The sequence below is a fragment of the Schistocerca serialis genome, chromosome 8 (assembly GCF_023864345.2).
Source record: "Schistocerca serialis cubense isolate TAMUIC-IGC-003099 chromosome 8, iqSchSeri2.2, whole genome shotgun sequence".
In the NCBI taxonomy this organism is placed as follows: domain Eukaryota; kingdom Metazoa; phylum Arthropoda; class Insecta; order Orthoptera; family Acrididae; genus Schistocerca; species Schistocerca serialis.
The window spans coordinates 272335779-272348775 of NC_064645.1; the positions used below are offsets into that span (position 1 = coordinate 272335779).

A 12997-nucleotide genomic window follows, 5' to 3' on the forward strand; every position below is an offset into this window, starting at 1 on the left:
AGAAATATGTTAAGGAAAGCATTATATCTGGCATTTATGTTTTGTCACTATAAACACCCTTCCACTGTTGATCCTCAACAAGGTTTTGAAAACACTCTATTGCTGTTGGATTAACTTTCCTACATAGTTTGTAATTATATGTGAAATTTGTTTGAGTACAAAAGCCTTACAGTGTTAAAATTTGTGCATCATGGTCTAAAAGGCCATTCACCCTTTACTAACAGAATGACCATCTAGCAATGAAGAATGTATAAAAATATTGTCTATGGCTGTGGTACTATTCCCCTGCACCCTAGTTGGAAAAAACACAATCTGCATCAGATCATATGAATTTAGGAGATCTACCAACATCCTTTTTCTTGCACCATCATATACAAAATTTATATTGAAGTCACCACATATAACTAATTTCTGGTACTTCCTATAAAGTAAATCAAGAACCCTCTCTATATTGAGCAGAAATGCTCTGAAGTCAGAGTTATGGGACCTATAAACAACAACAATTAGAAGTTTAGTTTCACTAAATTCAACTGCCCCTGCACAACATTCAAATATCTGTTCAGTGCAGCGCTGTGATACATCTAAGAACTCAAATGGAATACTGTTTTTTACATACATGTCCACTCCCCCACCCCACAAGGAACTCCTTGAAAAACAGCCCACTAATCTGTATCCTGGTAAAGGAGGCCTCTGAATTGTCAAATTATTTAGGTGGTGTTCTGATATACCAATAATTTCAGAGCCAACATCTATAAGCAGTTCACTAACTTTATCTCTAATACCTCATATATTTTGATGAAATATTATAATTCCTTCACTGCTTGGAAACATGGGAATTTTCCCATGAGTGGTCCCACCACGACCACCACCACCCCCTATACTGTCACCTATAAGATTTGCCAGTCTCTCCTTCCCATACCTATGAGTTGCAGGCCATGCCTAGTGAAACCTGATCTACACAGATCATTGGCTATCGGGCAAGCAACCGACCCCCAGGTTCTGTGATGAGGCATCAACATCCAACACCAGATTGCCTAATTGTAGTCTCAGCATCCTTCAGCCACTTTCCATGGATGCTCACAACAGTAGCATGTGAACAGCCTACCAGCTTTGCTGTTTTCTAGATGCTTACTCCCATTCTCCAGATCATAACAATCTGCCCTTTGTCAAAATTGCTTATGTCAGTACATTTACCCATCTTCTGCCTGTATAATTGCTGGAATAATTCCCATATGTCTCTGCTTGGCTTATACAGTATACTTTCATTATTGCATCATGGGCCTGCAGCACCACTAGGTGCTATTCGGTCTCGCAGCTTGCAGTGGTCATAATGTTTTAAATCATCAGGATAGTATCCTCTTGCAGTGTTTTCTCCTCCTTCTATCACTTTGGCAATTTGAATTTTAAAATTTGTTGTCCACAGTTAAAAAACTCATTAAATACACTTATATGAATTACACTTACAGTGAATGAAGCAGCAGATTTCAAGAACTCCCAGTTCTTCACCAACATGATGTTAAATTATAAATTCTGTTAAGATGTGGGTCTGTATTTTCAGTAATTACCTCTTGGTAATGTTAGAATCATTATATACCTATCCACATCTATATTCTATGAAGTGCATGGTAGAGGGTATTTCCTGTTTTACCACTTTATAGGGCTTATTCCTGTTCCATTCATATATGGAGTGGTGGAAGAAAGATGACTTACACACTTTTGTGTTGGCTGTAATTAAGATAATCTTGCCTTTGTAATTCCTCCAAGAGTGATACGTGGAAGTTGTAGTGTCTGCCAGTTCAGTTTCTTTTTCATAATCATCATGATGCTCTCCCATGGTTCAATCAAACCAGTGGCTGTTTGTGCTGTCCGCTGTAGATATGCTCAGTATCCCCTGTTATTCCTATTTGGTGTGAACCCCACACACTTGAACCATATTCTAGGATCAGTGGCAAGAGACTGCATTTTCCCAGTATTCCACCAATGAACTGAAGCCTGCCACCTGCTTTATGTATGGTTGAGCCTATGTGATTGTTCCATTTCATATCCCTAATCCCTACAAGTTGTTGGGGTCAAGTATTTATTATGAAGTGACTGATTACAGTTATGACTCATTGATTTTGCAGGCCCAGGATAGTGTGTGTGTGTGTGTGTGTGTGTGTGTGCACAATTTTTCCAGTTCTTAATCTCGCCAGTCTTTGTACAACTTTGTCAAAATCTAGCTTAGTATTTATGCAGCTTTTTTTCAGACAATTCTTCATTATAGATAGGGACCAGAAAAATTCGCATTTTTCGCCAAATGCTAAATAGATGCTAATTCTGCCTCAAAATGCAAAATTACTTAATAGACGCTGTTTCATAACGGATTGTATCCAAATTATCAGCTATTTATCAGACATAGTTTGGAATAGCTTTATTTTTTGCATACGATATCAAGAATATAGGCAGTTACTGGCACTAATACATCATCTGGCGAAGCCCAATTTGGAAAGATAATGTGCGCAAAATACTTGCAAAATAAAATGTATAAATGCAACGATGTATCAGTGTGCTAAATGATCTGGTGCCATGCCAGTTCTGAACGGTTGAATGGTCCGTTTAAGATACACGTCGCGTAATGCAACGTAGTACTTAGCCATGGGACGTAGCATTTTATAAGAAAGACATGTGTACGTTTGTTGGTTAGCTAAAGCTCAAAACATAGTATAATGCGGACATTTTAAACTGGCACATTAGGTGGCGGATGTTTTGAACTGTACTTGTAGTTGCATAGAGTGCGGCTAGAGGTTGGGCCTGAACTACATAGTCAACAGTAATCTTCTGACTCCAACAAACAATTGCATGGTAGGCGACCGCGAATGCTTTGTGTTGTGCGTTGCTTGATTTCCTTTCTTACTTTTTAAATAAGTGAAGCGGCTAATCCTGGTACATCATGGATTTTGATTACGACCCTTACAACACCAGAAGTAATCGGCGATCCCTGTGACAATGTCAGTAACACTGTAGGATGCTGCCCAGTGAAATGGTGGCAGAATTTGTTTCCCCGCACCACTCCTTCCCCTGTGGTGGCCAAAATTCTCGTCTGTTTATGACCGTGCCCTTAGCGACAATAGCCTACAGCACCCACCCTCTGCACTATAGCGATTGGAAAACAAAATCTGTAACATTTTTCGATGACGCCGAAATTCTTCTCCTGATGTCAAAATCGAGTTGTGCACTCGGTTCTACTACTACTACGCGAAGTGCCTTGTCAGTTCTATCTGTAGCTTGGTCCAGCATGGGTTGTAGGTCTAATAAACGCTCACAAAAGGTCGAAATTAGTAGTCTGCAGATTTTTTGATTTTCAGATTGGGCAGGAAAAGGACATACAATGTCCGTAAGCACCTAATATCAGAGAGGCATTCACTTAATGGGCGGGAAAATGCTGCTGTTTTTCGACAGTTGACAATCATTTTTGAAAGCTTAAATACAGCCAAACGAAGAAAACAAAGGCCATTTCAGAAGAAAAAGTTGTTGAAGTTAATAGAAAAGCAAACATTCCAGTCAAGAAGTTGCCAATCAGCACTTTTTAAGTCAACTTCAAAGAACTAATAATTTGTTTGCCTTCACTCATGTAGCGTGACAATCGTTCAAATTTGTGCAACTAATCATTTACAAAGAAAATAAATGCGAATTTTGACAAAAATAGATGCTGCATTTTCCAGTCCCTAATTATAGATAACTGCATCACCGATAAAAAGTCTACGGTCACTGTTTATATTATCTGTAAGGTCATTAATATACAGTATGGAGAGTAATGGCCCCAACATATTTCCGTGGGACACACTTAAAGTTACATCTACATCTGTCAATGACACTCTATCCAAGATAACAAGCTGCATCCTTTCCTTACCAGAAAATCTTCAATCCAATCACAAATTCCGTATGATACCTCATGTGAATGTACTTTAAATAGTAGTGTAGGTGTAGTGCTGAGTCAATACGTACTGCATCTATGTTACTCCTTTGATCCATGGGTTTCAGGATATTTGAGAAAGCATGTTGGGTTTCACATGGTTTTTTTTTTTTAAGCTAATGCTGGTTAACATGGAGGAGGTAATTATGTTTGAGATAAGTCATCACATAGCTTTTTGTTGGAGGGAGTTATGGTATTTTATGATTACAAGAGGGGCTAATTCAGCTGCAAATTCTGTATAGAATCTGAAAGAGATTTATTGGGTTATAATGAATAGTTTATATTCTCTCAGTTTTTTCAAATAACATCAAAAATGATCTGTCTGACTGTAAAGAAGACATTACAAGGTGACAGATATCACCAGGATCGACAATTGCTAGTAAAGTTGAACTAAGCTTTGTTTTGATCACCATCTTGATTCTAATGCACATCATTGTTGATTACAATAAACAGCATTTTGTTGCAGCAACATAATTCTGTCTTTACAAATAAACAGATAGTATTCTCAGCTGGAACACCCTGGAAATTTGGGCTTTCAGCTTAGTCAGTGTCATCTTGTAGCGTGCTGAATTGACAGTTTCTGTAGGTTCCAGGACATCCAAAAGAACCACAGCCAAAACTTAACACGTCAAATTGTCCTTCTGTGTTGCTAGAGAGCACCCCCCCCCCCCCCCCCCCAAAAAAAAAAAATTATTTTGTTTCAAAATGTATGTGTTATAATAATGTCCTTCAAAATGTGCATTATTAACATAATCACTTTCTGAAATGTATTTCAAATACAATTGCTGTATTTATAAATACTCTTAAATTGTGCAATATTTTTTGTTCAGAAAGAAATTTTAAGTATACTGTCTTTTTAGTTGCATCTTTCAGAGAACTCTATTAAGTCTTTTTTCCCATTTGCAGACTATACAAGAAGAATGTTTTGGAGAAACTGGTGGAATCATGTGTGTCCAAAGGTTATGTTTTCCAAATGGAAATGATAATAAGGGCTAGACAACTCGGATATAGTATCGGAGAAGTAAGTCTACCTTTAAAACATATGATGACTGCTGAATATAGTGTTAGAAATGCACTAACTGGAAAGGTGGTGGGCCGTGTAAATAGTTAAAGAATTAAAAATGTTCTTTGTTGTATTGTTATTGGATGGTACATAAAGGAAAACATTGTGTTTTACATAATATTATCAAGATGAAATCGTGGCATCAAATACCGTGACAACTTCACTAAAACTCCATGCCCAAGCAGCAATATTAATTTTGTTGTGTTCGTCTAACACCATGCAAGTGGTGAAGATGCTAACTTGGAGAACACATGTTAAAATTAACACCTATATACTGCAATTAAAAGTACTTTGTGATTGACATTTCAGTAAGCAGAGGGACAGGGACCAGCCACCATTCAATCATTGTTTTTCCTTGAGTGTTACATGCTTGTTTTGTTGCCTGTTTTGTTGGTACTTGCAGCACCTTGTGAAGTGTGGGTGGCTGCTTGCCGCCAACTTGGGCAACCCCAAAAATGCAATCTCACAAAGTAATTGTAGAGTTCTCAAACTTAATAGCATCATCACTTTTTATGTAAATGCAGTATTAACAGTTTGGAAAACAGTTATTTTAATTTTTCCAAATCATGCATTGAGTTTATTGCATCTTGTCTTGAAATGAATTTATTGGGCCAGCAGTATCTGTGTCTACATAAGTCTGCATTCATAGAAATTTTTTGTATCTAAGTAGGAAAAAGTTTCCATTGCTGATTCAGTTGATCCATTTTTAATCCCTTATGTGTGGATTAATGGTAAGACTTTGAAACTACAAGGCTCATTCTGAAAGTAATGCCTCCTATTTTTATTCATGTAAACTACAGGAGATACATAAATCACAACAGCACAGCTAAATAGAGCAATATTTCAGCTATTTTTCCAGAGTCACCACAATTTGTTACACACTTTTGCCAACAATGAACCTGAGCCTGCATACCTCACATGTAAAAATCGGAACCAGCTGAGGCTAACCACTTCCTTACATTTTTAATAACGGCATCCTAATCTTGAAAAATATTCCCCACATAGCCCATCTTTCAGAGTCCCAAAGTGATGGAAGTCTGAAGGCATTGAATCGGGAGTGTATGGTGGATGTGGTAAGACAGTCCAGCTTAATTTTGCAACAAGCTGTTTGGTCACAAAACTGGTGAGAGGCCTGGCGTTATGTTGCAGGTGAAAGTTGGTCTTCTTCTCTGGCCTTACCCTAGAAATTTGGGCTTTCAGCTTAGTCGGTGTCGTCTTGTAACGTGCTGAAGTGACAGTTTCTCCAGGTTCCAGGACATCCAAAAGAACCAAACCCTGGCTATCCCAGAAGACTGTGCACATTACTTAGCCTGCAGGCGGCTGTACCTTGTATTCCTTCTTTAACGAAGAATTCGCATGTCACCATTCCATGTACTGTCTTTTGGATTCCGACTTGACAACATGTCTCGTCTCTGGTGTTAATACTATTCAGAAAATTGTCACCTTCAGCTTCATATTGGTCCAGCAGGTATCGACAAATTTCCACTCGTTGAGTTTTTTGTTGTTCTGTAAGCATCCGCAGGACCCACTTTGCACAGACTTTGCGATAACTAAGATGTTCCACCATTGTTTCCAAGGCATTACAGCTGACATTCAGCCTTGCACACAATTTTATGGTCATCATCGGCCAATCAGCATGGATGAGTTGATTTAGATGCTCTTCATTGTGAGGGATGACAGCTGTGCACGGTCAACCAGACTGTGGCTTGCCGTACACTCCCTTTTCACCACCTTAAAAATACCATACCCATCGCCTCACATTGCTCTCATCTATTTTATCGTCCCAATATGCCTTTAGCAAGTGTCGGTGGATTTCACTTGGCGCAGTAAGAAATTCAATCACACATCACTGTTTTATACGTGCGTCCATATAGGACTCCATTTAGGAACGCTCCTGTGCTGGCACCAACTACTGCGGAACAAAGGAACCATTAGTAAATGAAAGAGGAAGGTTCAAGCATTAGCACATACATCCAAAGTCACCACAAAAAATAGGCGGCATAACTTTTGGAACAACCCTCATACATATGTCTTACTTAGAACAAAAAATCTAAGGTAGTGAAATTGTGAAGTAGAGATGAAATATTTAAGGACTGGTATTTCTCATAATAATTCCATTTCTTTTCTTTACTTACAGGTGCCTATCTCCTTTGTTGACAGAGTGTATGGAGAATCAAAACTTGGTGGTTCTGAAATATTTCAGTTTGCGAAATCTCTCTTGTACTTATTTGCTACTACATAATAAAATGTTGCTTTAAATAAAATAAGCGCTGTTCAGTTTATTTGCAGAAAATATAATGTCCTAACTGTATCATGAAATTAGATGATGGCTAGAAGGAAAAATACCAATTTCTCTATTTTTGTTAGAGAGAGAGAGGATAAAAGATTACAAATGTGGTGTTGAAATTTGTTAACTAATACAGCTGTACTGATAATGAGACACAACTATGAAGGGCAGAAGAGATTGCAGCAATGTGGAAGTAAATTGAAATTGAAATAAGGAGATATAACAAAATGGAAACTTTTTACAAGTGAGTTCTGAGGAAACTGATCTATTGTTTTGCCATTTCTTGGCTGGTCATCATCATCAACCTCCTTTATACAATGAAACATTTCAGTCATCACAAATTTTATGACTTTATGATATTATAAACTAGAAAATTTGACAATCGTAATCAAAAATTATTTCTGCTCATGTCAAATAACATGATTTAATTTTTGTCACCAGTGTCCCTGTGCTTTGGCTATATAGTTGCATTAAATTCTTCATCCCTTTGGATGCAACAACATGTATTTGGCCTTTAGACAGATCTAAATGCTGCACATGTTAATTAATGAGAGAAACATTATGACAAAGACCAAAAGGTACAAGACTAGCAAAGTGTTGTCAGTCCTACAAAGGTAACTGCTTACAAAACACTAATGTAACCCATCATTGAATATTGTTCAAGTGTGTAGGGTCCATATTTGAAGGTCTACAAAGAACAGCAGAATGAATGGTCACAAACTTGTTTGACTTGTGGGGGAGTGTCATGGAAATGCTGAAAAATCAGATGTGGCAGAGCTCAAAGATAGATATCAACTATTCCATGAAACACTGCTTACAAAGTTTTGAGGGCCTTCATTAAGAGAGGAGACTAGGAATATACTGGAGACGCTACATATCATTCTTGTTCAGATCTAAAGACAAGATTGCAGTATGCACAGATACGTTTAAATAGTATTCTGCCCGTGCTCCATATATCATGGAACAGAAAGAAAGCTTAATATATGGTAAATGGGAAGCACACTCCACCATGCACATGGCAATGGTTTGTGGAAAATTGATAAAGTGATTGAGCTTTTTCTTAAATGCAATAATGTAGTGAGTAGGATGTAGATTTCAGGGTAGCTTGTTCCAGAAGTGAAGAGAATCAGTTGTTGAGGCATTTGAGAAAATTTTTGTTTTGTGGATGGGTACAGCTATGACACTTATGAGATGAGATGAGATGAAAGGTACTTAATTTTGTTATGGGAGATGATGAGTGGTGTGCGTACTGAGAGGCTGATGAAGTAGACGCAGGGAAATATGGTCACGTAACCTGTTTCACTGCAATCGCGTTAAGTGGGATTGTGAGGTACTCATATTGTGTTAGATTACACATTCCAAAATTTCTGCAGAACAGAGAAGGCAGAGCTCTTATTGTATGTGACAACTGTGTTTTATGTGGATTTGAGGTTCTCCTTCAAATTACATTCAGATTCTGCTCCATTTCCTGATATTTTGTTTTGGTACCAGCAAAAAAAACAGGGGACAGCTTTATTTATTTACATTTTCTTTGTGTGGAGCCATCATAATGATGGCTTTTGCAAACGTCAGATTTAATACTATGGTTATATTTATACTTATAAAATACACTATATTCTGTAGCTGTTCCTTCTTATGTCTATTTTTTTACATTTATCACATTACAGCTCACATGCTAATGCCACATGTTACAATCACTATCTTAAAATTCATTGAAAGAATATAAACATTTTTCTATTAGAAAATATTTTAATTTAGTTTTAAAAACATTTCCCATGTACGTTCGTAGAGAGTTTGGTAGCTTGTTATACCAAATCAAACCACTGATATATGGACTTCTATCAGTCATTTTTAACGTTGTTCTGTTACGGAAATAGTTACTTTGTTCTAGTGTTGTGATCGTGTACTACACTGCCCTTGATAGCTTCTGTTGGTTGACTTATAAAAAATACAGCTATTTTGAAGATGTACAGAGAATATATTGTCAGATATTCGCACTGCACAAACACTTCACGACATGAATCTCTATGTCCCATCCCATGTATAAGTCTTATTGCTCTTTTCTGTAGTAGTAGTATTCTTTTTAAATGTACATCAGCTGCACAGCCCCATAGTTCAATTCCATAATTGAGAAAGGGGTAAAGTGTTCCATAATATACTAATTTCAGTGCTTGGCTAGGAACTATCTTTGCGAGCTGGCTGAGGAGATATATGGCACTACTGAAATACGAAATTAATGTGGTATGTCCACCGTAAATTTTCATCAACATATACACCCAGGAATTTACAGTTACCATTTTCTGTTGCAGAGATATTACACACACTACTCATATTGTTGTGATGAGAACTGCCTGTTTTAAATGTCAGTAGTTGAGATTTGGTGACATTCACCTTGAGTCCCTGATCATCGAAGTATTTTGTTGCTTCTGTTACACTACTAGAAGCAAGAGATTCTAGCTCTTTAGATTCGCTCCCATAGAATAAGATTGACGTGTTATCTGCATAGCTTACAATATGGGAGTTAATGGTTAGTGCAATGTCATTAATATATGTAAGGAAGAGAAAGGGTCCAAGGATTGAGCCCTGTGGTACACCTTGTATTACACGTTCACTGGTGGACTGGAAGTTCATGATTTTATTATCTAGTTTGTATGACAATTTAGTGCTTTGCTCAAGATTCAACAGGTACGTTGTTAGAAGATTCATGGCTTGATCCCCAATACTATAAGATTTTAGCTTTTTAAGAAGTACCCTATGGTTTACCGTATCAAATGCTCTTGTCAGGTCCAAAAATATACCTGCAGTCTGCATCTTCTGGTCCAACAGACTGTAAACTTCATGGATGAACTGTGTAACTGCTGTGGTTGTACTTAGCTCTTTTGTGAAGCCATGCTGCGAATCTACAAGCAGTTTATGTTTTGTGAAAAAGGCACTTAACTGAGAAAGGATAATGCTTTCGAATATCTTACTAAAAGTGGAAATTAATGATATTGGTCTATAGTTGGAGACTTCTTCCTTACTTCCCTTTTTATACAGTGGCTTCACTACACTCATTTTTAGAACCGTTGGATACATGTTTTCTGTAATGCTGCAATTAATAAGGTGAGTAAGAGGTTTAGAAATTTCTTTTAAGCATGCTTTAGTAATAGCACTGGATACGCCATCCCATCCAGATGAAAAATTTTTCTTTAGCATTTATATTGCCCTGCGAACCTCCTGCTCATTCACTTCCACAAATTCAAATTCGGTACACTGGGTGAGATGGCATTGGCTCTCTATCTGTGAATCTGTAACATGTGTTGATTGTTCACCAGAAATGTAGTAGTTATTAAAAATATTACATAACTGTGTCTGACAGTAAGATTAATTAATTTTTTCTGATGTTTTGGACTTTCTCATGAAGGATGGGCAACTGGCCCAAGAGCAAACTCTTAAAATAGGACAAATGAAACAACAGGAACTCCAGATTGGAATATCAACAGTGTTAGAAAAAGGATACATTTGCTACTCGCCATAAATACGACATATTAGTTGCAGACAGGCAAAACAAAGAGACTGTTACGCATTTAGCTTTCAGCCAAAGCATTCTTCAGAAAAACACACACACACGACCACTAACCCGGCAGCTCAGACCCGAATGCCACAAATGAAAAATGTTCAAAACTAGAAAGTAATTTATTGTTTGGAAAGAAATGTTGTATTATCCATGTACACACAGGAAATCTCATTTCAAAATAGAACATATTCTGTATGGAAAATATATCACTGTGTAGTACGTGCATACAGAATTATATAAATTCAATATTGCTGCAAGCTGTGCATTACCCACCTTAAGCTGTCAGCACGCAGACTATGCTGTCAAACATCAATGTTGAGCATGCAGAGTTTAACGTGCTGCTAAACGCTCAGGAACGATATGACTTGTGCTTGCAGTATGTGGGCCCCAATGTGGTATACGTGATCGCAACACACTCCAGCGGCAGTTGTGGGATGTTTCTAGTTCGTAAATCACACTGTTTACTCAATGGCATGTGTAAAATTCCCACATTAGCTCTATTAAAACCTTGCAGGGTTCGCAGGAGAGCTCTTGTGAAGTTTGGAAGGTAGGCGACAAGGTACTGACAGAATTGAAGCTGTGAGGATGGGTTGTGAGTCATGCTTGGGTAGCTCGGTTGGTAGAGCACTTGCCTGCGAAAGGCAGAGGTCCTGAGTTCGAGTCTCGAACCGGCACACACTTTTAATCTCTCAGGAAGTTTCATTTTTTTCTTGTTTTGGTCCATACTACCACTTCCCAAAATACGGAAAGCAAAGAGCTTGGATTGGAAGAGATTTGTTTCACAATATTGAAAATCAAGAATATCTTGTAGCTCTTAAGGTATTCATTTTAGAGCCCATGTTTACTCGACATTTGTGCCATCCTTTTTGATACACCCTGTATACTTACATTAAACTAATAATAAGTGAGTTTAAACTAATAATAAAGCACCAGAACCTATTGAATACACGAATGTTAGGAAAAATATATTTAGACTTGCCAAGATGCGAACCATCATCATTTCACATATCTAGTGTAGAATTATCAACACTACTCACTACTACTCAGTGACAACAATTCATTTATGGCCAATTCTAACATATTGCCACTTGCTAAGTGCTTTAATCGTAGCTCTGTTACTAACTGAAATTTAATTATAACAAATTATGCCAAGAACAATGTGTTTTTGGTAGATCCTCACTGTGTCACTACCTTCAAATGACATACTCTCATAATACGCCAGTTACAATAATTCTTCTGCCAGTCTCTCTTTGTTTTATTACAACAAATCACACAGTTAACAATGTGTTTTTGAGTGATCCTCAATTTGCTGGTGCTCAGAAATGGCATATATACATATAGGCTTGAACTGAATGCCTATATGGTGTCTCACAGCTCTGTGCTGAAGGGAGATGGTGTGCATGTGACGTAGATGGCGTTGTGCCATCTGATTGTTCAATTCTCAGGTGCATGTGCAGAATATCTGACATGCTAAATACTGCTCTGTACATTAAGAAAGACTCCCGGACATGCTATTCCGCACTATGACATCAGAAACTTGGCACGCTCAATGTTTGGATGCATGGTCCGTGTGCCAACAGCTTAAGTGTAGCAGTTATTGATGGCTGGCAACATGAGATTCACTGGTTCAAAACCTGCATTCTCCAATTATTTAGCATGTATTACTTGTGAAAGTTTCTGGTTATTACTGATTTATATCTCTAAGAAAAAGACAGTCAGGCTACAGTCCCATGGAGACCAGAACTTTCCATGTTGAAGTGAAGTGTAAAATCAAGAAGAAGAAGAAGAAGAAGAAGAAGAAGAAGAGCTTAAAAACATGCTTTACACTGCATGCCAGGATGGGATGTGCTAGCCTGGCCCACATCTAGCTGACCCAAGCCACAGTCATTGAATGTTAACACTGCAAGCTGGGCTGTGACAGCAAAAATACATTTCTATTATTTTGACGTAAAAGCTCTTTCAGTATACAACTTTATGAATTTATTTTTTCCTTAAAAGCTTGACTTTTCTCATGAAAAAAGAGAATACCTACTTTTTGTTTTGAATGACTTTTAGTTCTGTAACGTTTCTCAGTGTATTTTGAAGAAAGTATGCAGTTAAAAAAATCTGATTTTTGTACACATGGTAGTGTAGCATCTT

General features: G+C 37.5%; 1 protein-coding gene across 1 annotated transcript in view; it reads left to right on the forward strand.

Annotated features, from left to right (window-relative positions):
• The window catches only part of LOC126416812 (dolichol-phosphate mannosyltransferase subunit 1), a 49517-nt gene extending 42235 nt beyond the window's left edge, over nucleotides 1–7282 (forward strand). The window contains exons 4-5 of the mRNA XM_050084694.1: nucleotides 4859–4973; nucleotides 7153–7282. Of these exons, the coding sequence (XP_049940651.1) occupies nucleotides 4859–4973; nucleotides 7153–7257 (220 nt within the window). The 3' untranslated portion in view covers nucleotides 7258–7282. The remainder of the gene's footprint in view (nucleotides 1–4858; nucleotides 4974–7152) is intronic.
• Nucleotides 7283–12997: the final 5715 nt, after the last annotated feature.